The 25,868-nt window shown below is 37.6% G+C and overlaps 1 protein-coding gene across 2 annotated transcripts in view; it reads right to left on the reverse strand.

Moving 5' to 3' along the window:
- Positions 1 to 23,509: 23,509 nt before the first annotated feature.
- Positions 23,510 to 25,868, reverse strand: part of ARHGAP5 (Rho GTPase activating protein 5) — a 49,551-nt gene continuing 47,192 nt past the window's right edge. For both annotated transcript variants that reach the window (XM_064512375.1, XM_064512374.1), the window contains exon 8: positions 23,510 to 25,510. In XM_064512375.1, the coding sequence (XP_064368445.1) occupies positions 25,180 to 25,510 (331 nt within the window). In that variant the 3' untranslated portion in view covers positions 23,510 to 25,179. The remainder of the gene's footprint in view (positions 25,511 to 25,868) is intronic.

A 25,868-nucleotide genomic window follows, 5' to 3' on the forward strand; every position in this document is an offset into this window, starting at 1 on the left:
TCTGCTTTAGGTCCTGAATTCAATTTGTCATTTAGCCTCTCTGCCTCGTTCTCCCTATATATATATATATATATATATATGTATATGTACACATACACACACACACACACACACACACACACACACACACACACACACACACACACACACACACACACACACACACATATATAGTGTTGATAATAAGGCTTACTCTCCTATTATACATGCTTTTTGTGAAGACCTGTCACTTAATAAAACCATGCTTCTCATTCATTAAACATTATAACTAGCTAAACCAGGCACCTCTTCCTTTGGCTAAGACAATGTTGTTTCTCTCTCTCTCTCTCTTTTTTTTTTTTTTTTTCCTAGAGAGAAGAAGGAGATGTTCTCTCATCTCTACCTGATTTTCTTTTTCAGGCAGCTCAGGGTTATTTGACTTTTGTGTGCTATGAACAATTTGCTTTAGAGGACCTTTGAGAGTGGCATTCTGATCAAAGAGCCTGTGGAAACCTCACTTCTCTTAATGGATGATGCTATGTTTGAATTTTGGAGAACACAGTGCTGTTCTGACAAGAATTCCTCATTACACACAGAGTTGAGGAAAGTAGAGAAATAAACAAGGATCCAGTTAAATCCTATTACTGCAATGATCTCCCTGGGTATTTGGCAGTAAGAATGAGGGATATCCACCTGGCATCCAACATGAATTTGCAATGACTGGAGTTGTTTCTCAGATCACTTCCAGTACATGGCCACTGATGACTTCCCTATTCCCCCAACTGGAGCTGTGGGGGAAAAAGACAATCTCTTCTCATCCAAGGGAAAACACCATTCTTTGTTCATGGATTTCTGAGGATTTCCCAGACATACTCCAAGGCCACTGACAAACAGGTAAGGGTAGTGAATAATCTGTACAGTGCTGAACATTAAACAGCTTCTTTATGAGAAACCTGCTGTCCTTTCTCTTATAACATACTATTTGCATTCTGTCATTTCTTTATCCTAATTGACCTTTGTCTAACTAAATGCTAACCTCGGCCAGCTTGACTGAATGAACCCTTGTACGAATCATTCAGAAATTATTACAGATTTTGAAATATAAATTGATATTAATTTTATATTGAAAAGATACCGAATTCAGTTCTGGTAACTCTGAAAAAAATGTAGAAAAAGAAAAGAGACAAAGAAGAGACAAATAATGGAGAGGATGGTGGCTTTGATGTAAAGAGAAATTTACAGCAAGGCTGAAGTACTTCTGAAAAACATGCAAAGGAGAATGAAATGAAATCATACACATACAGAAAAGAAGTTAAGAGAATACTCCTTTTTACCAGTGATAACTAGTAGCATTCTCCTAACTTCTACACTTTTTAAAATTGCTACTGCTATAGAGCATTAGCTGTACTCACAATCACTAGACAAATAATACCAATATTTCTGAAATGTGCTGAGATCTCCTGGTATAACAAGTTGTAAAACACAGTTATGAAAATGCAGGAAATATTAATCCTCATGTTTCAGGATAACCACTTCCAGGGGTCTAGAAGGTCAAGACTATATTTCCTGCATAGTATAGGATTGCTCCATTGATTACTCCAAAGATTTTCACCTTAAAAAGCCCTTGTAAAACCAGAAAATAAATAATGAATTGACAAAATACAGACAGAATGTCAGCTTCAGTTTTTTTCTTTTGAAAATTAGAAGCATCGGACTTTCGGAAATTTAACTTAGTTTTCTTTTTCAGATGATATGAAAAGGAAAAAACCATCACATTTCTATATACTGTTGTGGGCTCCTTTTGGTAAGACTCTGGAACAGCCCTGTCTGGTTCAGAACAAATGAAGTCCAAAGTGGTTTTAAAATGCTTTAAAAATAAAATGGTAAAAAAGGGAGAAAATATTGTGGTTGAGGCATGATTAAGTTGATAGAAATCTCACGTGTGACATACATCTATCCCAGAAAAAAATGAAGAAAGGGGTTTGTCGGGATAGTCCTGATTGATAGGACAAGAATTTAGAAAATGGTGAATATGTTCAACAAGGGAAAGGTGAAATTAAACTCCCACATTCAGTAATGGGCAAAAAGAAGAACTGAGCAAACCGTAAAGTCAGAAAGAGGCAAAACTCCACATTATTATGCTTATGTGAGATGGAAGAAGAGAAAGAAGAAATAAGTGCACATCTGCATATTTAAGAGAGGAGGACAGCAGCAAGAAGATTTGAGTTCTGTTTCTACTTCTTTTAGGTTTTTCTAGTGTGGCTCTCATTCACACTCCCTGTACCTTTGTTTCTGGAAACCTTTTCAGAAATAATGGTAACTCCCAAACAATATGAAGCGGGGAGACTTCATTCGTTAGCATTTCTAACTGACTTAGGAAGCTCAGCTGCAACATCCTGTTCAGAAATGCAAAAATCTTATCTGTATTCTGATGTAACGAACAGACACTGTATGAATGATGTTTAGAATAAAAATTCAGAGACAGGTGAGACTGCCTTAAAGCTTATGTTTTCTGGAGAAAAGGGACTGTGGAAGACGACTGGCAAGCTATGCAATGTACATGAGCTTTCAAGAAGAAAGTTTCTTTCATGGATTGATCACAGCAGTTTCTTCTGGACGTGTACTCAGCCAAATCAGATGTGATCATTAAGATTTCTCTGCTCTGGTTTTGTATTTTTCAATGTTTAACTTTTTCAAATCTTTAAAGGGCAACTCAGTGCTATGATCACCATGGATCAGGTTTGTGATGAGGAAAGTCAGCCATGCTACTTAGCTTCTTATTCTGCCAAATTGTTCTGCATCATCACAGCGGATTCTGTGAGCCACATTCTCCCAATGTTATTCTCCCTGAGTAATTTTTCTGTAAAAACACTTGTTGACTTCAGTGGATGAGTGAATTTTATTCTCACTGGCAGGAGGCCTGATTGCAATTTTTGTTGTAGGAACAAATTGTTCCCCAGCTTCTATCCACTATCATTATGCATCAACCAAAGACATTTTTCTGAGAGCCCTTTCTATTGCTGGAAATACTAGTCAAATCTTACATTGGGCAGAGGTGCTTGGGAGCACCTGTCATGCTGCAGAATAGATCAGATAAGAAGCAATAAAAAGGTGGTGAGAAATGGGTAGTTCCTCTAATGATTTTTTTCCTTTTGGAAACAAACCTCTTCTCAGTCCTGTTCCAGATGTGCAACCAATCTTGCAAATAAAGCAGCAGTAGGATGCAGGATTGATTGTTTTGTGGTCATTTTCTAATTTTTTTCCACGAGAAAGAGAAATGTTAGGACATTTAGGCTACTGCTAGTTCTTTCTAAAATCTGTTGGTGAGTTTTCCTCCTTTTTTCTTTTTAAAATATATTTAAAGGAAGGAGGAGGATCCACCACCTTCCTCTGGAACTCACCTGATTCATCTCTCTGTATTGAATAATTTTTATATGACATTTTAAGCTTTATGACTGCATTTTAATTGTAAATGGGTGGGAAGATGCATTAGCAAGAAAGTAAGAGCAGTGCCACCAGATTTGGATGGAAATAAATTTTGCAGGACAGTAGTAAAAGAGGTAAAAGCTAGGAGACAAAGGTGGTCAAGTTTCCTAGTGAACTAAATGCTCCCATATCACTCCATACACAAGCAGTAAGGCAGATAAGCCATAAGGCCTGTACAGTACAATTACCTGAATTATCTTTCCCATTTGCTATAAAAGGCAAATGGGAGGAAAAGGACAGACGGCAATTGAGATGGGAAATATAACATGAATGTGAAGAAATTAACCACAAACAAGACTCTTGTGTTTTTCCAAACTCTTGTTTCCTAAGACATTGAAACACATAATCACATTTATTTCACTATATTTCAGTTGTCTGCTGCACCACCCTTGCCTACTGCAAATGAAGAAATGGCAGTGAGTGGGCTCTGCCTCAAGACTCATCCCCTGACAAAGAAAGGTTTAATGAAGAGGCACGGCATGATTTAAAGAGCACGCTCAGGGCCCTAAATTTAACATTTATAAGCCTGATCTCCTCAGCAGGCCATGAGTTTGCTTTCCCTGTTTTGCCAAGAAGGATCTTTCTGAAAGGCAAGGATCACACGTTCGTATTCTTCACTCAGATTCTTGAGATCGATGAGGTAACAACTACGTCGTTTATCGTTTCCTTGAGCTCGCCGCTGTTGCCGTCGGTACTGCAGAAGCTGGGCGCGCGGAGCGCGGCGGCTCTGCCCGGGTGGACAACGGGAGCGCGTTCACGGGTGGCTGGCCAGCAGCAAAGGCCGTCTCCTGGGCCTGCCTTGGCCAGGCAGCGCTTCGTGAACCATCTGCTCCTCTACGCCCCCTGCAGCCACACAACCAAAGAGGAGGGCAGGGAGAAAAGCAAAACTCCAGGAAGGAGCCTGAGAGAAGCTGCAATTAAAAAAGGGCTGGCCAAATGCCAACCCTGAATGCTTCTAGATACAATGGGTCCTAAACCTAAATTAGGCCAACTGCCAGGCTTGGGAACCCATGCACAACCGTGATCTCCCATGAAGAGGCTGAGGCAGCAGAGACAGTGTAATTAAGTGTTCTCAGTTCACCAGTCACTCTGAGCAGTCCTCAGGCATTGCAACACTTGCCAGACATTTTCCACGTAGAACCTGACTAGCACAAAATAAAAGATTTGATTCAATACCCATCACTTAGGAAAAAAATAAAGAGAAAAATCTGAGCTCTGTGAAGGAAAATATTAATACCAATGTTTGGACAGAACTGGAAAAGAAAACGTCACAAAAAAGCAAGATTTTAAAGCTATTCTTTTCATGGACACATAACTACACATGAATGGCACCGATTTACTTTTCAGTAACAAGGAGAGCTTCAAAAATGTTGGTGAGGAGGTAATGTAAAACAAACAAACAAACTAACTAACTAACGACCCCCCCCCCAACAATATATTTTGGCTATTGGCTACAATTTATCGGTGGCTCCGCAAGACAGGCTTCCCCTCTTTGACACTACCACCATGATACAGCTTATTCCCCTCATTAGGCTCAGTTATTCACCATCTGTCTGTGCAAAAAGAAAAACAAAACTAGTGTGAATATTATTTCTTCATCATAATGTGGAAGCAATAATGAAAGACATCACATGAAAAGCGAGCTGGAATTAGGATCCTTCTCAGGCTGGGTGAAAAAGGACCAGGCTCCATGCTAAGGCTGCCAGAGTCTGAGCCTGCTACAGCGCTGCGTGGGAGCTAGCTGGCGGGAACGGCAGCCAGGGAGCGAGGAAGCACAAATGATGGCCAGCATCGGTTAGGTCAAGAGTCACAAAAAAAGGGAGTTTTAGTCATGAATGTTGCCACTGTAAGGAAAACGAACTCCGCGGGCATACGCGTGCACAGCAGTCAAAACCGGTCCCTGCGAAAAGGGGGTGCCGCCGCCTGCTGCAGCACCATGCTGTCCCTCTTGCCCCCGCCACCTGGAGCCACGGCGCGGCCTCAATGTCTGGATGCCCGGACTTGGCTTCCTGCCCCGTCTCATTCCCCGCTGCCGCAGAAACGCGCTGGGATGGTCTGAGCGAGGAGGCCCCGGCCCGCCAGCGCGGCTCAGCACCATCAGGATGGCCAGAGGCAGGTTGCAGCGGGAGCCCCGGCCGGCCGCAGAGGCCACGCTTCCCGCGGTGCCAGGCAAACCTGGCCCTGCTCTCACTGCGCATCGTTTTAGGGAGCTTCATTCCCCTAAGAGCTCTATTAAGATACGGAGAAAAATTGTTCAAGCAGTTCATGGCTTTCAGTTCTCAAGCTGAAACACCCGACCTAACCAGCCAAGCTTTGAAATAATAGAATCAGTCTTGCCCTCCTCTCCCGATACTCGTTTCAGTCGCGGTAACTAATACCCTTGTGCTTTCTTCTAAAATCAGCAACTGTGTGGAGAACCTCATAAATAAACCTGAGGGTAAATATTGACTCTCACTATCTAGTAGCTGAAAAATCAATCGCTATGCAAAACTGTTTAGTTACTCATCACAAGCATTTTTAGGGAGTCAGAGATACCAAGAGAAAGAAAGAATTGCACAAAGATTACTATATACCATTTCTCCCTTCTTGCTAAAGAAAGAACCACAGGATATTGATTGGCTCTTTTTTTTTTTTTTTTATGATTGACAGGAATGAAAAAAGTCTCCCCCAAGATCGTATAAATAATTTAAATAACACACACAGTGGTCGTCAGTACCCAGTCAAATTCATTACGGCTATAATTTTGCTTGAGTCTACGGCTTTCCATCTGCGAAGCAGATAAAGTAAATGTGTAAAAGAGAATAAGAAAAGAATAAAAAATACCAGTAGTCCTCTCTAGCAGCAGTTAAAATGTGTCTTGCTGTAGAATTAAAACATAAACTGTATTTTCAGAAAGGTTATAAGGAAATTATGCCTTGAACTGCTTTGGGATCTTTGAATGGAAGATGCTACATATATTCAAAGTTGCTGGTAAGCTACTAGGACCTGAATACTATTACTTTGAACACAGCTAATCCAAAGTATGTGTAAAAGAGATGTTATAGGAGTATTTTAAATCAGGGAGCCAATCCAGAAAATATTAAAGTATATGAGCCACCCCCTTGTCCTTACTGTTTTTAATGTGACAAATGCTTGAACTCCTGTTAGCCTGGTCGCAAGAATTATGATGTAGTTACTATTCACTTGAGCAGCTGCCATCCATTGTGAAGCTAAGTAAAATTGCAGCTACCTTCAGTGAAAACTAAGCTTTGTTTTCCCCACCACTTGGCTTTGTTTTCCATTTCTTCCTTAAAAAAACCATTTGAGTTAAATTTTTCATTTCAATTCTACAAAGAAGTTAGAAGATCTTGGTTTACCTACTGTTTTAGGCTTAGAAGACTATATCCTATAAATTGCTCAAAATGGAGTATTTTCATATGTTGACGGAGTTGGGGGGGCTCTTTCTCCTGTAAATATTCATTTCAATAGAGAACTAACTATCTACACAAATTAATTTGGAAGCTGAAATAAATTTCATTACTTTAAGGAAATCATGGTTTGCTACAGAAGCCCAAGGAAAACCTATGTTATTGATTTTTTCCTTTGAACATCATACCAGCTACTATCTGAAATAAGCTTGTGTTGGGGGAGGAGGGATAGATACAATTTTGTCTATCAAAGTCAAAGCACAAAGCACAAACATCAGAGTTCTCAAAACCTTTGTCTGAGCAGAAAGAAAAAAATGAAAAACTACTCCTGTTTAAATTTCTTTTATGGGATTTTAAGTCTTTTAAAACTCCTTCCCAATCCACAGCTATAGAGGCATTTCAAACAACAGAACTCAAGGACTAAATGCTCTTCTGACTTGTTTTACATAGGTAATCATTTACTTAACAACCAAATTGCTTTTGGTATTAAGAAATTGCATGTTTTCTCAACACTCGTAGGTGTCAAGAAGTATATATTTTTCTCATGGAAAAGTACTGCAACCCATAATATAGTTCCCTGCTGTGGGTCTGTATGAAGTTAGCCAGCTTTTAATGTCACTCCTGAACCTGAATGAGCTCTACGTGTGCAAATTAATGGGCAGTCCTTAGCCATGGTATCTATAGAAAACTGGGTTTCAGAAAGGGCCAAAGAGCGCAGCTGCTTCTGGAGCAGTCACTGCTAGTGGTCTCATTTCCTCCAGCTGTCTGGGGAGAAGTGCATCTTCTCATACTGATACAGCTACAGCGCTGTCTTAAAGGGAGAGAAAGAAATCACATTAGATTTGAATGATATTTGCCGATTGTGCAGTTGAATGAGATCTTGCCTAGGTCTTAACTGTAGTGTAAGTATTTCTGTCACATGCGCTGTCTGAATATGTGTTTGGTCTGAGCTATGTTTGCTCAAGCTCTTCGTGTGCTTGTGTGTGTGGCTGAGTGTAAACTATAAGAAAAGGATCAAATGAGTGACAATCACCTTTTGCAAGTGCAGTGACACAATTACACACACACGATACAAACTTACAGTTATGGACTAAACCCTGTCAAAAATTAAATTTAGCACAGATAAAAATCACCAGTGACTTTAGTGGGGAATTCTAACCCAGAAAACTGCAGGATTTGCTCCTATTGAAAATCCAATAAAATGAAAACTACATGAAACAAAAATGATTTCAAAGAATTTACAGAATCTGGTTTACAAGTATGAAGAACAAGTATTGTTTATCTGCATGCAAAAGTAATTAAAATTCAAAGCATTAATATGAATAGTAAGAATAAAAAGAATCGTAATAGGCCCCTATGGAACACAGGCTAAGCTGGTTTGTTTGGTTAAACTCTGTTTCATAAATGTAACTGCAGTGGAATTATGCACACAAGAACAATAAAACTGAGTTATTGCCTTAAAAGGAGAACCGAATAAAGGTGAACACAGCAAAAGTATAAATAAAGGTAAATTCAGTGTACCAAATATAAATAAGAAATAGAGATGACTGTGTCAGCATGCAGTGCAGAAAGCAGCCAGACAAACACTGCTCTCGCTCAGCTGCTACTTCAGTCTCCTACTGCGTGCCTGCTTCATGTCACAAAACCAACACCAAAGAAGTAAAAATAACTTTTGAAAAATATACGATACATTCCTAACATTGTACTGACATGTCAGCATATACAAATTGCTTTTTCCGGATGGCAACTGAACAGACTGTAAAAAGAAATTTCCCTGCAGTCCATCTCTCCCAACGCTGTGAACACACCAGAGGTGGCTGTTTGCTAGGCAATTAGTTTGCATCAAAGCAAGCAGCACTCTCCCAAAAGGAGCACCTTTTAACAGCGATTTAGTCTTTGAATGGACAATTTTTCAAGTGTGCTGCAAGTACACAGGGGAACTCTGTCACCGTGATCCCTACTTTAACTGAAGGATTTGATTATCCATGGAGAACATGTTACTTGGCTCGAATGACAAGCTTACATCTCTCTATCTCCACTGCATGGATTTTCAAGCTGTTTGTGAATCAGCTCCCAAAGGGCTGCGGATTACAATACGGTTTTAGAGTATATGGAAATGAGTGATAGTTCTCCTTAAAATGTTACATTTTAACCTAAAGTGTAAGCCCCTGAATCACAAACAGCTTAGACAGGTGGATGGAGCAGGACAGGGAACTTGGGAATTACAGCGATAGTTGTCCCAAAGCAAACCTTCCCACTTATTTTCAGAAACCTGAAAAAAGCCCTTCATTAACCAAAGTTAGATCCACAGCCAGCTCTCAGAGCACCTATTTTTAGGTGCTTCATAGTCTAGTACAACACACAACCTTTAACTGGGATTCAGACTTCCATTATGATGCATGGAGAGATTTGGTAATTAAAAAGGGATTTACAAAAACCACAACATTGGCAGAAAAAATATGGACTAAATTGAAGTGTTGTCTCTACCAGGAAATCACAGGCTTGAGCCCACTCCTGGATTTTGGTGTCTCCAGCAGCCATTGCTCATAAAGCACAACCAGGAGTCCAAGCTGTGTTTTTTCAATTTCATCTAGTAATTAAATGACTAAATGCTTATTTAGGACACAGAGGAGTTGAGTCCGGATCCATTCTCCTCCTGAGACAATTTGGAACTTTCTTGTCCTACCTCCAGTAGTGCCCCTAGTGCGGGCAGCTTTAATCACTCCTTTTAAAATTAGACTTTGAATCTATGCTGCCATTAATATTTATATACGTAGCAGGCATTAGAGCAGGGACAGGAAGGAAAACAGCAATGACTTTGTAATTTTTTAGATGTTAAATATTTTAACCTGTTGCAAGTCAAAATATTTAAATCATTTCAACATGCAGCAAATGTAGACACAAAACAGAAGTAACTAAATGTCTGCAACAACAAAACAAAAACAATAATATTAATTTCAATTATCTGTGGTGAATTGCACTTAGGCAACATTGGAAATCTTCTAAACAGAAATAATGTGATCAGACACATCAGTTAGGCTTCTCTTTATAAACAGTTTTCTGCAGTATTTACTTTCATCAGCATCAGCCTGTCTACTTACACTTTTGAATCACAGCAGGTTCCTGCAGTGTAAGAGCCTTAAGAATAATAAAACAAATGGCTTTCTGATTCTAGAGATTAGCCTCTAGCACATGTAACCATTATTCTAGCCATAATACAATTCACATCTGGTTAAAAGAGATGTAATGGGCAGACACAGTCTGTCCATCATGCAGGCTTGATGCATTAAGCCTTTATTTTTCTGTTCCTAAGCCCATTTTTCTGTTTGCTGTGCTGTAAGGTTCAGTGGTGAACTTGAATGCTTTGGGATAGCTCACAGCACTTTTTATCTTATTTATTTATTTATTTTAGCAGGGAGGTCAAACCTACTGTACAAAATATAGAAATAAAACCTTTCCTAAGACTTTTCCAGGATGAAGATTATTATTTGTTACGGATTCTATTGAACAGGGATAGTCAGGGCTTACAGTGGGGCTGCTACTCAACCCGGTGTATGAAATAGCCAGAGATATTTTGGTAAAGTATGTGCCTCCACTGCTTTGCAGACAGAATAAAGTAGCAGTAGCAAGTTAATATTTGTTTTCATAAAGGTAATTATTTAAAGTGGCAGTAGCAAGTCTCCCACAATATCTGTAAGCTACTAGTAGAAGAGAAAGTTGCTTTCTTTACAACATATACCTGAAGAACTATAGGCACAATAATGACGCCTAGGGACAACAGCAAAACCAGGAATCAGTATTAATGCTGAGGGTTCTGTGTTTTATGTCCTAACCACTATATATGCTCATTTTCTGACCATGAACAGAAAGACTAAAAAGACAGCTTTGCTCAAGCAAAGACTTTTGTCTGACGGAGAAGAGGAATTATTTAAAAAACGTGAAAATATTTAATTCTCTGGATTTCACTATGTTCAAAAACAATGCTTGGAAGAAAACTCAGGAACAAGGGAAAACCTAGAAGAAGATAGAGCTGGATGGAGTCCCATATGTTGTTTCAGGAAAAGGGTAGAAATTTTACTGCATTGAGAAGTCAATGTACAGTGCTAAGTACCTACTTTGTTTGAAGCATTAGACTTTGCCTAGCTATGTTAATGGCAAGAAAAAGTTATTTTAGCGTGAGCGGGACTGTTGCCCATCCTTCCATAAAAGTGACTGAATTAACTCTAAATTTTAGATGGGATCATTAATCTAGAGTAGCTAAATGAGACCTCAGAAGAACATCAAATCATGATTAAAAACTGAAAATATGCTGAACGCCAATGAAATATGATTAATTGAAAGAGCTCACCAAGAAGAGAGCAGCATGTTGCTCAAATTTGCAGGTGATAATAAATCTTGTGAACATCACCATAGCTGTGAAAATAGACTCGGAAATGTTACAATATTGGCCAAATAGAGATTTCTAGCCAGGAAAAATACAAAAAGTAACCCATCTGTGAGAAAATAATCCAAAACACAGAGATAAAATATGAGCGAAATATTCAGTGAAGTGTTACGACCACAGGGGGGAAGTGAAGAAAGGGATCGAGGTGCACAAACCCTGCCGGGGTCAGCTCTCTGGAGGCACTCTCGCAGCCCTCCACCGCTCTGCTCACAGGGGCTGGCAGTGCGCCAGCACCCAGATGTTCACCTGGAGATTTGAGTGATGATATTGAATCTTCGAGAGAAGATATTCTATCCGCCTTTGTATACAACGTATGCACTCGGGGCTATGTGACCTTCTGGCTCTTAGCTGTCTCTGGTGAACTTCTCTGCTGTCTTCTTGCACGCTTCTCTCCTGGAGCACAGACTCAGGTGTATCCTGTCCCCTTGCAAATACTTTATGGCTGGCAGCCAGCAGCCATTACAAATCTTCACCTCAAAAGAGCAATGGTTGAGTGCCTGCAAGTAAAGGAAATACGATGTTGCAAACATCATATGTGCAAACAGTCTGCAAGAGCTCTGCTTCGTTTGCTGTCCCCATTGCCGATTGGCATTGCTGAGCAGATGAACCAATTTCAATAGGTACTCAGCCCTTGTGCTCTCCCCAAAATGCAGCAAGATAGAAGGACAACAAGCAGGCAGGTATCTGGATTGAAAAGATAACACAAGGATCACTCCAACGTATAATTCAGCATCAGAAGAGAGGCTGGTGGTAGGGATGTTATGTGTAAGATTTGGATCAATACACAGAATTTGCAAGCATGGCAGTTTCAGTAAATGTCCCAGGGTTTTCAAGCTCGCTACACTTCATTGGTGCATTTATAGGGAAGAGTGAACTGTATTTTTAACTGCATGTAGCAGGGTAGCTGGTCAGTTAGAAGATGAAAATGTCCTAGTGGTGAGGCAGAGTAACTAGGACATATTTGAATATGCTAAAGGAGTTTGGCAATTTGTAGAGAATTCAGAGAAAAACAACTAAACAATATGATTTAGGGTCTGGAACTATGGATTGTCCTGATCTGAAGTGCAAAGTCAAAATATGCAAAAGTCTGCTTAAGAGAAGGAATGTCAAAACTAAAGTATTTTAAACAAGCATGAAAATGATAAACAACTAGTAAGTAAGTGACCAGGAGAGTAAAGAAAGTCAGGAAGGAGTGGTTCAGGCAGGTATGATTTTTAAAAAATAGTAAATTTTGAAGGGAGAAACTCTCATAGATCAATAAGCAAGTAAGTATTTTAAAGAAATTAACATTTGTCTTTGAAAGCATTATAATGAAAGGCTGTGTAGTGAAATATTTGCAAAATGTTACTGTTTCGTTGAAGAAGTTATGATATTTTCTAAAGAAGAGAAAGCTAAAACAAAGATAAGTCATCTCTTCTCTTTCAACAGGAACACTGTGGGGTTTGGTTTTTGCTTGCCTAGTTATTTGCATTCTTTTTGGCTGTTTCATTATTAAAAAGCAACTTTCACCGAGCCCCGAAGCCCAGCTGAGGCTCCCTGGGTGAAGCACCAGCTTCCTCGCGCGCCGCACGCAGGACTGTGCCTGCGGATGGAAACCCAGCAGCCCTCGCACCACCTCGCCCCATCCCCACAGGGAGCACATTAACCCACAGCAGCTCAGGGCCGCCTTGCTGCCCAGGCCCAGAAGGGAACGGCTGGTGTATTATAGGATAACCAGGCCAAATGAATAATATTATGTCCATATTTCTAGACATCAGCTCCCCAAAACCATCCGTCACAGAAGAAGGGGGAACCCTTACGAGTTCAGCTTATGCAAACCACGCTGGCAGCAAGGCCTTTGCTGGGCAAAAGCATTCACATGTCACTGTTACAGTGAAATTGTTTGGGTTTTTACTCAGAGCTCCGTGATGGAAGTAAATGATCTAATCCTGAGTGCACTGGTGACCCTACTGTACCAGTCCAACATCAGAAATACATGGTTTTTGATAACATGATCGCTAGCCTAGTAAATTCCCTTTTTTTCCCAGACATACCTTAATAATGTTTTTCTTGAATACTTGTGATATAATTTGAGTAGAAAGAGAACAAACACACCTTGCATTAGTACCTCAACAACACCTGCACCTACTAGCTTGGGGAAAAATAAATCTATTTCTACATTCTCTGTGGTATACACACATTACTGTTTTCAGCAGCAGCTTTGCAACCAATAGTCCTGTGGTTATCTCAAACTTTTGTCAATAAAACCCTCATGTTCATGCCACAAGGTACTGCATTTCTAGAACAGTATACAGTGCATTCTATGTCATATCATATATGTGTACCTGTATCCATAAATATATCACGAAGAACATTAGAGAAATATGCTTCCTAACAGGATACTTTTCTTAGAGTAAATCTGTAAAAGGTAATAACATGATAAGATTGCTCTAAGTTGATTGCTTTGTCATTTAAGAAACTACTGCTTCAATATTTTGGAATGCACTGTCAACAATAAAGCCTGAAGGGAGGGATATTGATATTGCAGTCAGAAATCAGCTGAACTTGATTAATGGTCTCTATTGCTCAGAACTGCAACAGCAAGTCATGCTGCAGTGCTGTGGATTTAGCTTCCTATGAATGTAAAGAGCAGGGTAGAAAATGAGAAGAATGAAAGGAGGAGAGCTTTGTGTTTAAAAAGCCAAATCATACACTTTAACTCATGAAAGAAATACCACTGCCTGAAAGTGTTTCTTTTCTTTTTTTTTTTTTCTTTTCTTTTTTTTTTTTTTTTAATCTAGCCCTTGGAACTAAGGAAGGCGGCCATAAATTTAATAGTCAACAAACCCATGGAAACATCACATTAAATCTTAAATTAGCATATACTAAATGAGATCTTTATTACAGGATTCACTGCCAAAGATATTTGCATTATTTATAGAAGAGTAAAAATCTCATTGCAGACAAAGCTAAAAATGCTGCAAGAAAATCTTCACTTCTTTCAATTTTAGAATAAGGAGTTATAAAATGTTAACTAGGTACTCTGAATAACAGCAAGTATTTTAATATTTTGAATACATCAAAGTAATACAGACGTTACAGAAGAATGTTAAGAATACACAGTCAGTGAAGACATTAACTTATGTCACCAACTGTATTTCTCCTGTGAATGTTAGAAGCACCCACTAAAGGAAAAAAAATCTTAATTCTAGAATCCTCACTGAAAGAAGCCATTTTAATATTTTTTGAGAAGCAAGCATGATAACTGAGGAAAACAGCACATCTGCATGAAGTATACATGTTTTGAAAAGAGCATTTTATGTTCTTCACCACTTAATGCAGTAACCATTTTGAAAGACTGTCTTTCCTTTCATCCAAGTTCATTGTGCCTTTTATGTTTTCCCTATCATCCTTCTGCAATGACAGTGTTGGATCACAGAGCTCTAGCATGGTTTAATAGCTAGTATCTCAGGAGTGACTGACGATAACAATGAAGCTTCCTGACTTCTTTGAAGGACAGGACCCCAGAGCTCCTCATGCAGCATGTTCAACTCTGTAAATCACTTTCACAGTTTGAGTGGTACCATTTTAAAAGTATGCGCTGGTAATAAAGTCTGGCATTTATACGGTAGAGGCCATGGGACTAATCAGTCTTACGCATTATTTACAAGATATAGAAGATTTTATACTGCTGTACTTTGCACTAGTAGAGTGGTCAGGACTGTGTCCAGGTTGGACCACCAACATTACATTATATTCCTATAAAAGAAGGACCACAAAAAGCAACAAAAATCTTGACAGGTTTATAAACACAACCTGTAAAAAAAGCTTCAAATAACGTTTAACCTAGTCAAGGAAAAGACAACTGTGGAAAGCAGTGGGAAAGGAATAGGACATAACAGTCTGTCAACATCTAAAAGACAGTGATCAAATATTCACCATGTCCACTTGCAGTAGAACTAGAAGAAATCAGTTTATCTTGCAGTAAAGAAGATTTAGCTTAGTTATTAAGAAAGTCTTTCTTCCAGTACGGATACTGAACCACTGAAATGAGACACTGAGAAAGCTGTCGAATGTGTTTCATTGGTTTTGAAGAACAATATAGAAAAATACCCAGAGATACAAGAATAGCCAAGGCCAACATGCTTATGTTCCAGGATGACATTTATCTTTATAATACCTCTTGCAGGCCAGGAGTTGTTATATCTCAAACCTGTGTAAATTTTAAAACCTAATGAGCATTTGCTTTGATTAAACAAGCACAAAAATTTAAATACAGAAGAGTAGTCAGCTATAGACAGAAGTCAAGAAAACCCACTTGCATATTGGCAGTATCTTGAGCTAGAACCCCTACATTAACACCTGCAGACATTCCCCTCTCTTTGCAGTGGTTCACATTTGCAACTTTAAGTGAATCTTCACGTTATCTAAAAACTAAGCTCTTTCTCCTTTTAAGACTTTAATTCTAATTCCTATCCATTTCTGTATTTGGTTCTCTATTTTACAACATTTTTTATTATTCCCAATGTTATACAACTTCCTTTTTTGTTTCATTTGTTTTTAAACCATAGAATTTTGTATTGTGTATTTGTATTTTAAACCATAGAACATACTCTTACATTTCAGAAGGATCAAGGAAAATTTGCAGGATTTGCAGGTCTTCCTCAATTCCTTGAAGTCTCTTGATGTAAAGGACAAATATGAACACTGCTGATGTGAAACAAGAGGATTGTTTTCTAAACTGATAGTTGTAAAAGAAAGAATTTAATACTGATAAAAGACCAGATTTAAAGTATTTTAGAAAACAGAGGGAGAGGAGTTATGTAAGCAAAATCATCTTTCTCTCTACAGTATTTAAAGAGGACAATACACAGCAATGTACCACACTCCAGTTTTCAGGGATACTGCTGCATTTGAGCCTCTGCCCTGCCTAGAAACAAGGTACCAGCTACCCACAGTGCATTTTCAAGAACTGCGCAGCAGGATGTCTTGCACAGAGAGCAAATAGGGGCCAATTCTCAATGCAGAAACTCCCAGTGCTTTCTCAGTTTCAAAGAGGTAAATACCAGAAAAGACTTCCTGTAAACAGACATTTCTTCAAAAGCTCTTTGTTTTTTCATTACAAGGAAAAGGCTGGTGCAAACTGTCGCCAGTGTCTCCTCGTCAAGGATATGACTGGATGGCACTTAAGACTGCTTCAACACTAGAAATAACGTGTGTTGGAAAATATCTTTGTATTATGACAATGCAGTAGTCAAGACAGACCAAACAGGCTAGGCTGCAACTTCACTTCTGCTCAGTCACTGAACACACTGGAAGGGAAGAAACCACCCATCATAAATACTTCCTTCAATTTAGTCTAAAATTGCTAAGCTCTTAAAATTCCCATTCCTTCTTAGTTTCCTACTGATGAGCTAAACTAGTCTCATGTCCTGTGTGTTCATGTTTGGCACACTTTCTGGCAGTCCTCCACTTCAGTTGATAATTATGCATGCAACATTTATCTGCAAGAAAGCAATTGCTTACATGTTATTTTAGTGGACAATTCAGCACAGAGACACATTTATCATCTAAATGAGTTGGGAACACACTTTGTACTGCTGCGCAATACAATAGCTGTAGGCTTCCTTAACTAGTGCATCAGAAGAAGAGGAGGAGGGAGGGTGAAAGGGGAGAGACAAATCAGACTCATTGAAATTGTAAGCTAGTTTTTTCCTTTATATTTCTGAAGAAATTTTGCCATTCTAGGGCTCTGGCACCTGTCCCATAAATTAATGCACAAAGACTAATGCCTGTAGAAATTCACTTCAGGCCACTCCCACACGTAGGTTAACAAACCTACATTCTTGTAGTGCAAAGGATAAGAGGCAAGATCTAAAGCCAGCCATTCCCACCTGAGAATGCCCTGGAGCAAAACCCCTTCATTCATACTGAGGGAACTCTAACTTAGCAGCTCTGCTATGTCCCACAAGAGTTAAAAACAAAAACCAAAAACAAAGAAAACAACCGAAAAAACAACCCTCAGGAAATCAGACTCTGCTTAATAGGTATTCACAGATCAGGAGCTTAAAAAACACATACTATAGCCAATGTTTCAGGTGAAAAGCCAATAGCAGGACAGACATCTAAGTTCAAGAGGACTTGTAAGGCCTTGCCTCTCAGCTTATGGGAAGAGAAGCACACAGTCTCGTGAGAAAAGCAGAAGCACCTAGCTCCTCCAGATACTTTGAAGACTGGAACATGAACAGAGATGTCTATAGGCTCTTTTAGTGCATCTCTAGTGTCAAATTGTTTGCTCGTTTTCCTGCTGGGTCCTGAGCTCTGACAGACTGTGCTACATGCACACCAGTTTGCCTCACTTCTGGAGGAAAACAAATTAGCTCCCTTCAAAGAGGAAATAGCCATGATTAAGGGGATAATTTCTTCCACAATTCAATTACTCTGCCAGGGACAATCTTTCAAACTATTCCAGCAGGATTCATGTCTTCACACATCCTCAAACAATGATCTGGGCATTCACTGCGCAGTCCCACTATTAAGCTATAAAAACACACCTCTGACAAATGACCGTGCAGCTCTCATTATCCTCAGTAACTACCTACCTCTTTGAAAAAGGAGAGGGGAAAAAAAAAACCCAACCAACCTGGCCATGTACAAAGAGGTGGATAGGTGGATAGTTCTAGGGTAGCCTAGAACTGCAGATTATGGTGGTAATATCAAATAAAATCATTTTATATTAAAAAAACCCCACATCAGAAGAAAAAGACTCTCAGGGCAATATGCTTAAGAGACAGGGATGCCAATGAGTAGTCTGAGGACACTTGGCATGTATGCCTGCACTGCCTAGCTGTACAAATTGCTGTTGAAGGCCACATGCTAATTCATGATCCCCTGCTTAGGGGATGAATTTCCACATCAGACATAAGGGATTTTGTGCCCCAGCCTCTGCAAGAGCAGTGCTGGCCCTTGGGGTTAAAGAGCAGGATATAGGGAAGAGCTTTGCCATCTCCTCCTTCCTCTACATCATCACTGGAAGGCTTGAAAGCACTCTAAAAACAAACCCCTAGCATGGGAAGGAAGCCCAGTCCAAGTGAGTGTCTCCACCTCACTGACATGCTAAGAATTCTTAACGCTTATCCTTTGCCATTTTTACACTGGCTCCTGATTGCTCTTTCCAACAACCCTTTCTTAAAGGAGGCCTCAATTTACAGGTTAGGGTATGGAAAAAGGATCACAGTGATGTCTGTGTCCTAGCAATTCCAATCCAGACACAGAAAAGGGTCACACTGCCCTAAGTCCTGAATACACATAGACCAAAAAGACTGCTTCCATCCAAAAGAACAGGTAAGTGCATACAAACAAGTGCAGACTAAATGGGATATAAGAATATTGATAGACTTTTATAAATTTTTTGTTGGGTCCCATGATGCTTTACAAAAAACAAGTACTATGATCATGTTACAAATTGCAAGTTTTGACTTTAAGACTAGTTACGACAAAGAGAAGTATCAAGAGAAGCAGCATTATGGCAAGCTGTCATATGAGAAAGAATAAAGAAACTTTTTACCGCTAACAGAGCTAAATAAAGGACGTAAGAGTAGTCTGATTCTAGTGACCACACAGGATAACAAAATTAGACAACTCAGAGATGGGATAACAAAATTGGCTACATTTGCTTACATTCAGTTTACAAAACTTAAGATCTGAATTGTAAGTACCAATTATCTGTAGCAGGCTGGCCACCTGTTATAATTTTACTATCTTTGAAGCACTACTATCAACATCTAATTCTTTACTGAAGAATATGTACATAAATGTGTATATAAATATATGTAATACTTCAATTGTGGATATTTCATTCTTTGTGATTTGTTTGCTGCATTATCTTTAATAATTTAATCCAAGTACTTCAAAAGTCAGTTGTTCAAAGTACATTATTTCTTTGAGGTAGTACTCTTGATCTCTTTTTCATTCCCAACTCTTGCCCGGGATTCGCATGATTCAGTAAAGCTGGTCACTGCAGAAACACAGTTATCACTGCCAAGTACCAACAGTAGAACCTTGAAGGAGAAACCATGCTACCTGTAATTTAATAGCAGCTCAATTTTTTCCACAGATGCTTCACCAGTTCATCTCTCTTGGTGTCAACTGACCAAACAATTTCAACTCATATAACCGCTCCATACATTCTCTCTTTTTAATTCCACAAAACCCTGCAAGAGTGACTTAGGAGTCCCTGACAATTCTCTCATGAACGACAAAGCTGAGAGAATGGCAGGGAAAGATCAGAGTGGCTAGTTTGCGTTCTCTTCAGTTTTTCATTTATGAAGCAGAAATATCTTACAGGGATATAGGGTAAGAACACATACACTGTGATACTATAATGCTGGAGAAAACACAAGCTACAGCTACAATATTTAAATCTGCTGGTCCCTTGAACAGCCAGAAGTGCTCTTCAGCTCAGTTCATCTGCCCCTGCAGCAGTGACAAGGTCTTCTGAGGAATGCTTCTCAAGCATCTTGTTTGCTCCATAGTTGTCACAAGTCACATCAAAGGCAGACAAAATACACAGAGAAAACCAGGGCAAGTATAACATGACAAGACTTGCACACTCCAAATAGGCAAACTTCTGCTTCTCAGATCTACATAGAGTGTCCTAGAGATCAAATACAGGGACTATTTTAAAATATCACATAGACATGGCTAGAGGTACCATCAAGAGATTCCCTTCCCATCTTTTCTCCATTCAAAGCAGCCTGTAAGTAGAAGCAATAGTGGCTTTTCATTGTTGTCATGATCATAAGATTGAAAAAAAAAAACCCAAAATTTATTGCTGTAGGCAGTCAAAGTATTTAATTCTTTGTATTTTCTAAATCATACCAAATGAAAAACAGTAATGGACAAATTAATAATGTACCCAGGTATACTAAACCCTATTCTGCAATATAAAAACCACCAGAATGTTGGCTAGGCATCAGTAACGCTCAATTCAGCATGAGAAATGGGAACTGCAAGCACACATGTATTGTATCTTAAAAAATGAGAAACATATGGGTAACAGCTATAACATGCACCATCCACACACCTGAGAAAAGAATTTGTTGGTAAGGAAAGGAAGTGTTCTCTTTCAGTAGTCATGATGACAGATCAAATTCATCCTTCCTGATTCCCTGGAAACTCCATGAATTAGCTGAAGGAATAAATTTAACCCAAGTGAATACTAATTTTACACTTTGGTTGTCAAGGAAGTTATTCATCAGGAAATAATACATTGTAGAGGCCAAACACTGCCATATACTTCAGATTTAGTAAAGAAAATGTTTTTTCAAAAGGCAATCTAAAACAATTCAGATTTCCATACTAAGATATAGATAAAGATGCATTCCATTTGAGATGAAAATGACCAACAGCTGAACACACTGATTTAAAATAAAACCTAACAGTGTTCAGATCTGAAGGCTCTCAGGAAGTTTCTGCAATTATTTCTACATTAGCTACATTACCCAAGACACTTTGAAGATATTCTAAGCGTAGATGTTGCATGCACAAGAACTAAAAGGAGGACAAATATCGAGTTCTGAACTTACAGCTGAGTTTATCCCATAGTCAGCAGAATATAATCAATAATATACAACTCTCAGAACTGAAAACTGCCCTCAAAACAGAGCTTTTATTTCAGGTTTAAAAATTCCAGGGGGGTGGGGGACAGGGGGAATGAGAGGGAAGGAGGAAAACAAACATGCAAGCAAGCGAGAAAAGAAAAAAGAAAATCTTTTCACTTTTGAACCATTCCTCCAGCAGGAGATAAATCTGAAAAAGTAATTTCCATAATTATAGCCTATTTCTTGCTGAGCAGCTCAATCAAGTGAAAAAGGTAAGAGATCTCAGGAGCCACAGAACATAGCATGCATTGCACAGTTTAATATAGAACAGCCTGCAATGCGTGACTTTTGAGCTCTGTTCTCCAGTGTATGCATGTATCCATCTCGAGGGAGGGGTACAATACCTGCAGAAGTCTTCATCATTGCGCAAGTCAAAAGTTTCCCCCATATTAACATGCTTTTGCCCTTACATATTCAGGCAACTGAGTAACTTCCAGAATTCAGTAGTTTAAAAGAAATATAAGAGATCCAAAAAGAGAGAGACCCCTCCCACCCCAAAAGAATTCCTAAAGCTTTTGGTGCAGTTTAGCAAAATTCACTGCTAAATTTCATTTCTGTGTACGTGAAAGAGACAATAGGGTGCTTTTGCCTTTAAAAATTTAGCAGGCAACTAAACTGAACATTATACACAATAAGCATCTTATTATTTTATTCATTGCATCTTTTATACAGAATAAGCTTCACTGATATTTAATTCACTGCAGTATTCTGTTGGTGTAGCAACAGAGGATTACATTATAAACAAAGAACAAATAAGTTTGACTTTAAAAATTGTATATATATATATATATATATATGTAATTCTTCAGTTGACAAACAGCATCACAATTACTGTAAAAAACTGAAATAAGCATGGAAGCTAAGGGCAATTTTGCTTCTAATCTCCAATTGATAATTTTTCTGTGATTATCATAAATATTAGCAGCTAAATTCCAGCAACTAAAAATAGACATATCTATAATTTGCTAGCCACCAGTAATCAAATAATGGAGAAAACATACAATGGAAAAAAAAAAGTTTCTTTTCACTTAAGTTGACATCTGTGACCTATTTACACTATATAGGTTAAAAGTCCACAAAATCACGGGAGGTAAGGAATTTTAAAATAACCAGCAAAACATTAGTTGAAATGGCACTTTTATAACTCAAGTGTGGGATTTTAAAATCATTGAAACAACACTGAAAAACAATACACTACAGTATGTCTATAACAAAATTACATTAAAAAAAGACAAAAACTACTCCATAAAGTGTCACTGAGATGCTCAGGCCAAAGTAGTATACATCTGTATTTTTATCAAGATAGTTATTACTGTAAAAATGCTCACATTTAAAAATAGAGTTATTATGATTTGGATTTTCATTAAAACAAAACTATAAGGGACTATATTAGCCAAAGTATGAGGAATCTGTATATAACAACATGCTTCCTCAGTTTATAGCACTAATAAAAATAGTAATAGAGAAAGCTCTATTATAAATCTTTAATACAGGTGTTATAATTCCCTACTATCTTTTTTTTTTTTAAAAAAAGTTTTCCTACATGGGTGTATGTGCATGCAAGTCTGTGCACATGTGCTTGTGTACAGGAACACACAAACACTCAAATTTCAAAGTGTCTATAATATATAGATATAAACACACATCCACATTCTTGCATATAACACTTTTATAATGCAAACGGTATGCAGGAATTCTTACACATGACAGTCATGTGTCACATGCTGTGCTTACTTCTTCAAATTTTTCTTTCAAAGTTTTATCCAGTAAATGTAACAACACTTTCATATTTGGCCAAATGCAAGTACTGAATTTTAACATTTCATGAAATAAGTGATTTAGTCATAACAGTATTCCCATGAACTAAATGATACTGCAAATATTTTTGAACGTATGAGTTCAACATGGAAGTTCACGATGAAATGGAATGTAGAAAATTATTCTAAAAATTTTTAATCAAAGATTAGTTAAATATTATGGCAAACAACTTGGAATTTGTAGAAAGTTTAAAAGGTAATTCACATTACAAAGACTAGAGATACTTTACCAGATACAACTTTTAAATATGGATATGACTGGCATTTATTTTTAAGCTTACTTCTATAAGAAATAGGCTTGTTTCCTGTACAGGTGATACTTTGTCTATACCATTTATAGTAGAAAAATAAATTCTTTAGCAACCTAGAAATAAGTTTATAAAACTCTTGAAGTTTAATATTCTTTGCTAAACATGCCAATGTTAGACTGACAACTATAAATAAAAGCTATATAGACAACAGATGTAAAGTAGAACAAGTTAGGAATACTACAATTTACAGGACAGACTTTATTGTACTATCAGTTCCTCTGTGCTTTGCAATAGGAATAGGGTTGGCTTCTCTTTTTTCTGTTTTGTGTTTTCTTAGAAAAGATAATTACTTGCAAGAATATAACACAATATCAAGAATTTATAATATACATGTACTTCAAACAGCAGACGGGTTTACGGTATCATAGTAATCTAGAATGATAATCCAAGACATAATTAGAAGTACAATACCTAGGACATTAAGTGGGGAAAGGCAATTTTTATTTTAGGAAAATGGAGCAAATCAAACTCTTAAGAGCCTTAATTCTCAAAATCATCTATTTACTATAATACATACAAGACGATCTTAAATCTTGTTATAAGTGAAGATTACAACAGTGACCATCATAAAGTTTGTTTGTTTGTTTTTTTAACTACACAAAACATTCTAGCAGCTGTATGAGCCAAAACTGCTTTTTCTTTGCAGACCTAAAAAGGTAAGTTTTGAGCATGAAAGAAAAAAGCTGCTATGAGAAGTCTCACAAATAGTCTTTATCTATGGTCTCCCCTTTGCTACAATTTGTAACCGCCTAAAGTTTTTTTTTTTAAACCACTAACAAAATATTTAACCAAGAGATTTGTTTAAATTAAGCAGCATTGTTTTACAGCAAAATTGGTACCAACATAAAAGGAAAATAAAAGAAAAAAGAGATCATTTAAAAAATGGTGCAAAAACAAAAATCAGTCATTTGAATTTTTAGTACAACATACCACAGGAAAAAAAATATGAATACAAGTTTATGTGATTTTATATATACACACTCCAAAGAGGTTAATTGTCAGTACCCAAAGTATTTATTGCTATGTATTAGCAATGCATTTTTGTATATCTTTAAAGGGTCACATAAAAATAGATTTAAAGAATAGATTAATTGAAGTCCTAGATTAAAACATTGTTTTGTTTAGAGAATTTTACTACAACAAAGTTCATGTTTATGTATGAAAAGTTATATAACCTTATATGAAAATGTCATGAACTATTTTCTAAACACTAAATGTATTCCCAAGTGGGAAAAAATAAAATATCTAAAATATATTAGATTAAGTTTACAAGACCATCAATGATCTTTTAAACATGCAGCTGTTTACAGAATTAACAGTTTTACAAAATGTTTAGTTCAGTAATGGAACATAAAAGAAATAAGTAGGCAACATCAAAATTTTTGTACAATATTTGAAACTCACTTTTACAACAAGCATGTCCTTGGTATTGTGCTGTAAGAAATAATAAGCAAATTTACCCACCCTTAACAAACTCTCCACAGGTTTACTTACAAGTAAAGATGGAAGGTGAGGGACTGTAAAGTTCTCAACAGTGCATTTTGCATTCTTCCATAAATCATCCTAAGCATATCGCCACATAAGTAACCAGGAGATTACAAAATAAACTATAGCTGGGCTTTAGTTGTCTACACAGAATGCTTGAATGTGAATAAAGTTGCCAAAAAATAGCATGTTAAATAACAAAAACAGCCATAAAGCAGGCTGTAAGCATTGAATGTTTCATAAATGTAATTTTTTTTTAAATCATTAAATTTCTATAGAAAAATTTTATTCACAATATATTGTGACAAACTGTCACAGGAATGATATAGTGATTGCAATAAGGTATCATGCAGCAGCAGCTTTGCACTTTATAGCTATTTTTGCTTTTAAAAATTAAACCTCTCCAGTCATGCTTATCACATTTTTTTTTTAATCATCTGCAGCGTGTATAAATGAGGAACACAGTACGGGATATAACAAAAACATGTCCGATCAGTTGGATGTGAATTATTTTTCATAAATATGAAGTACATTACTGTATCCTGAAACATGCATGTCTATAGCTTTTCCTTACTGTCGAATGCCAGGCTGCCTGCAATCATCTTCTATTTATATAATACCAAGAGGGTCTGCTGGTAATTGTGGCTGTATCAGCTGAGGCTGCAGTGGTGGCGGTAACTGAAGAGGTACCATTGATTCCACCATCTGCACTGTGTTGGAAGGCGGTGGCTGACATGCCAGTGTGTTCGGTGCTTCTACAATTTCTCCATTATAGAAAAAAAATTGACACTGTTGAATGAAGGTCTCTATTACTGACTGGTGGATCTTGGTGGTAGATAAAAACGCTCTGTTTTCAAAATCAGGTCTCATCAAAGTAGGCCAGAAACAAATTGATAAGTTATCAGCAGTCATAAAGTTGGTTTTATATTGCTGACTAACCCTGGAACAAAAACAACATGCATATAATTAAAAATGGCATACAACCAGCTAAAATTTAACATGTTTTCATAACTCCCTAATTGTAAGCGTAATTATTAAACCTCAAGATTTTTGTTACTTGTCTCCAACTATCCATTAAAACAATAGTCCTTGTTTTCTTTAAGCAATTATACAGAAAAAAATCTAGAAACCATAAAGTCTTTCAGATTTTTGACAACAAATGAAAATCTGATTACATTTTGAATCAAGAGAGAAATTCAAAAACATTCCACCAATATTTTTTGAAGTGATAATAACAAATACACTTCAAATTCCTCAACCAGCTACACGGCTCCATATTTTAATAAGTCAAGCCCATT

Source organism: Dromaius novaehollandiae, chromosome 5 (genome assembly GCF_036370855.1).
Source record: "Dromaius novaehollandiae isolate bDroNov1 chromosome 5, bDroNov1.hap1, whole genome shotgun sequence".
Taxonomy (NCBI): Eukaryota; Metazoa; Chordata; class Aves; order Casuariiformes; family Dromaiidae; genus Dromaius; species Dromaius novaehollandiae.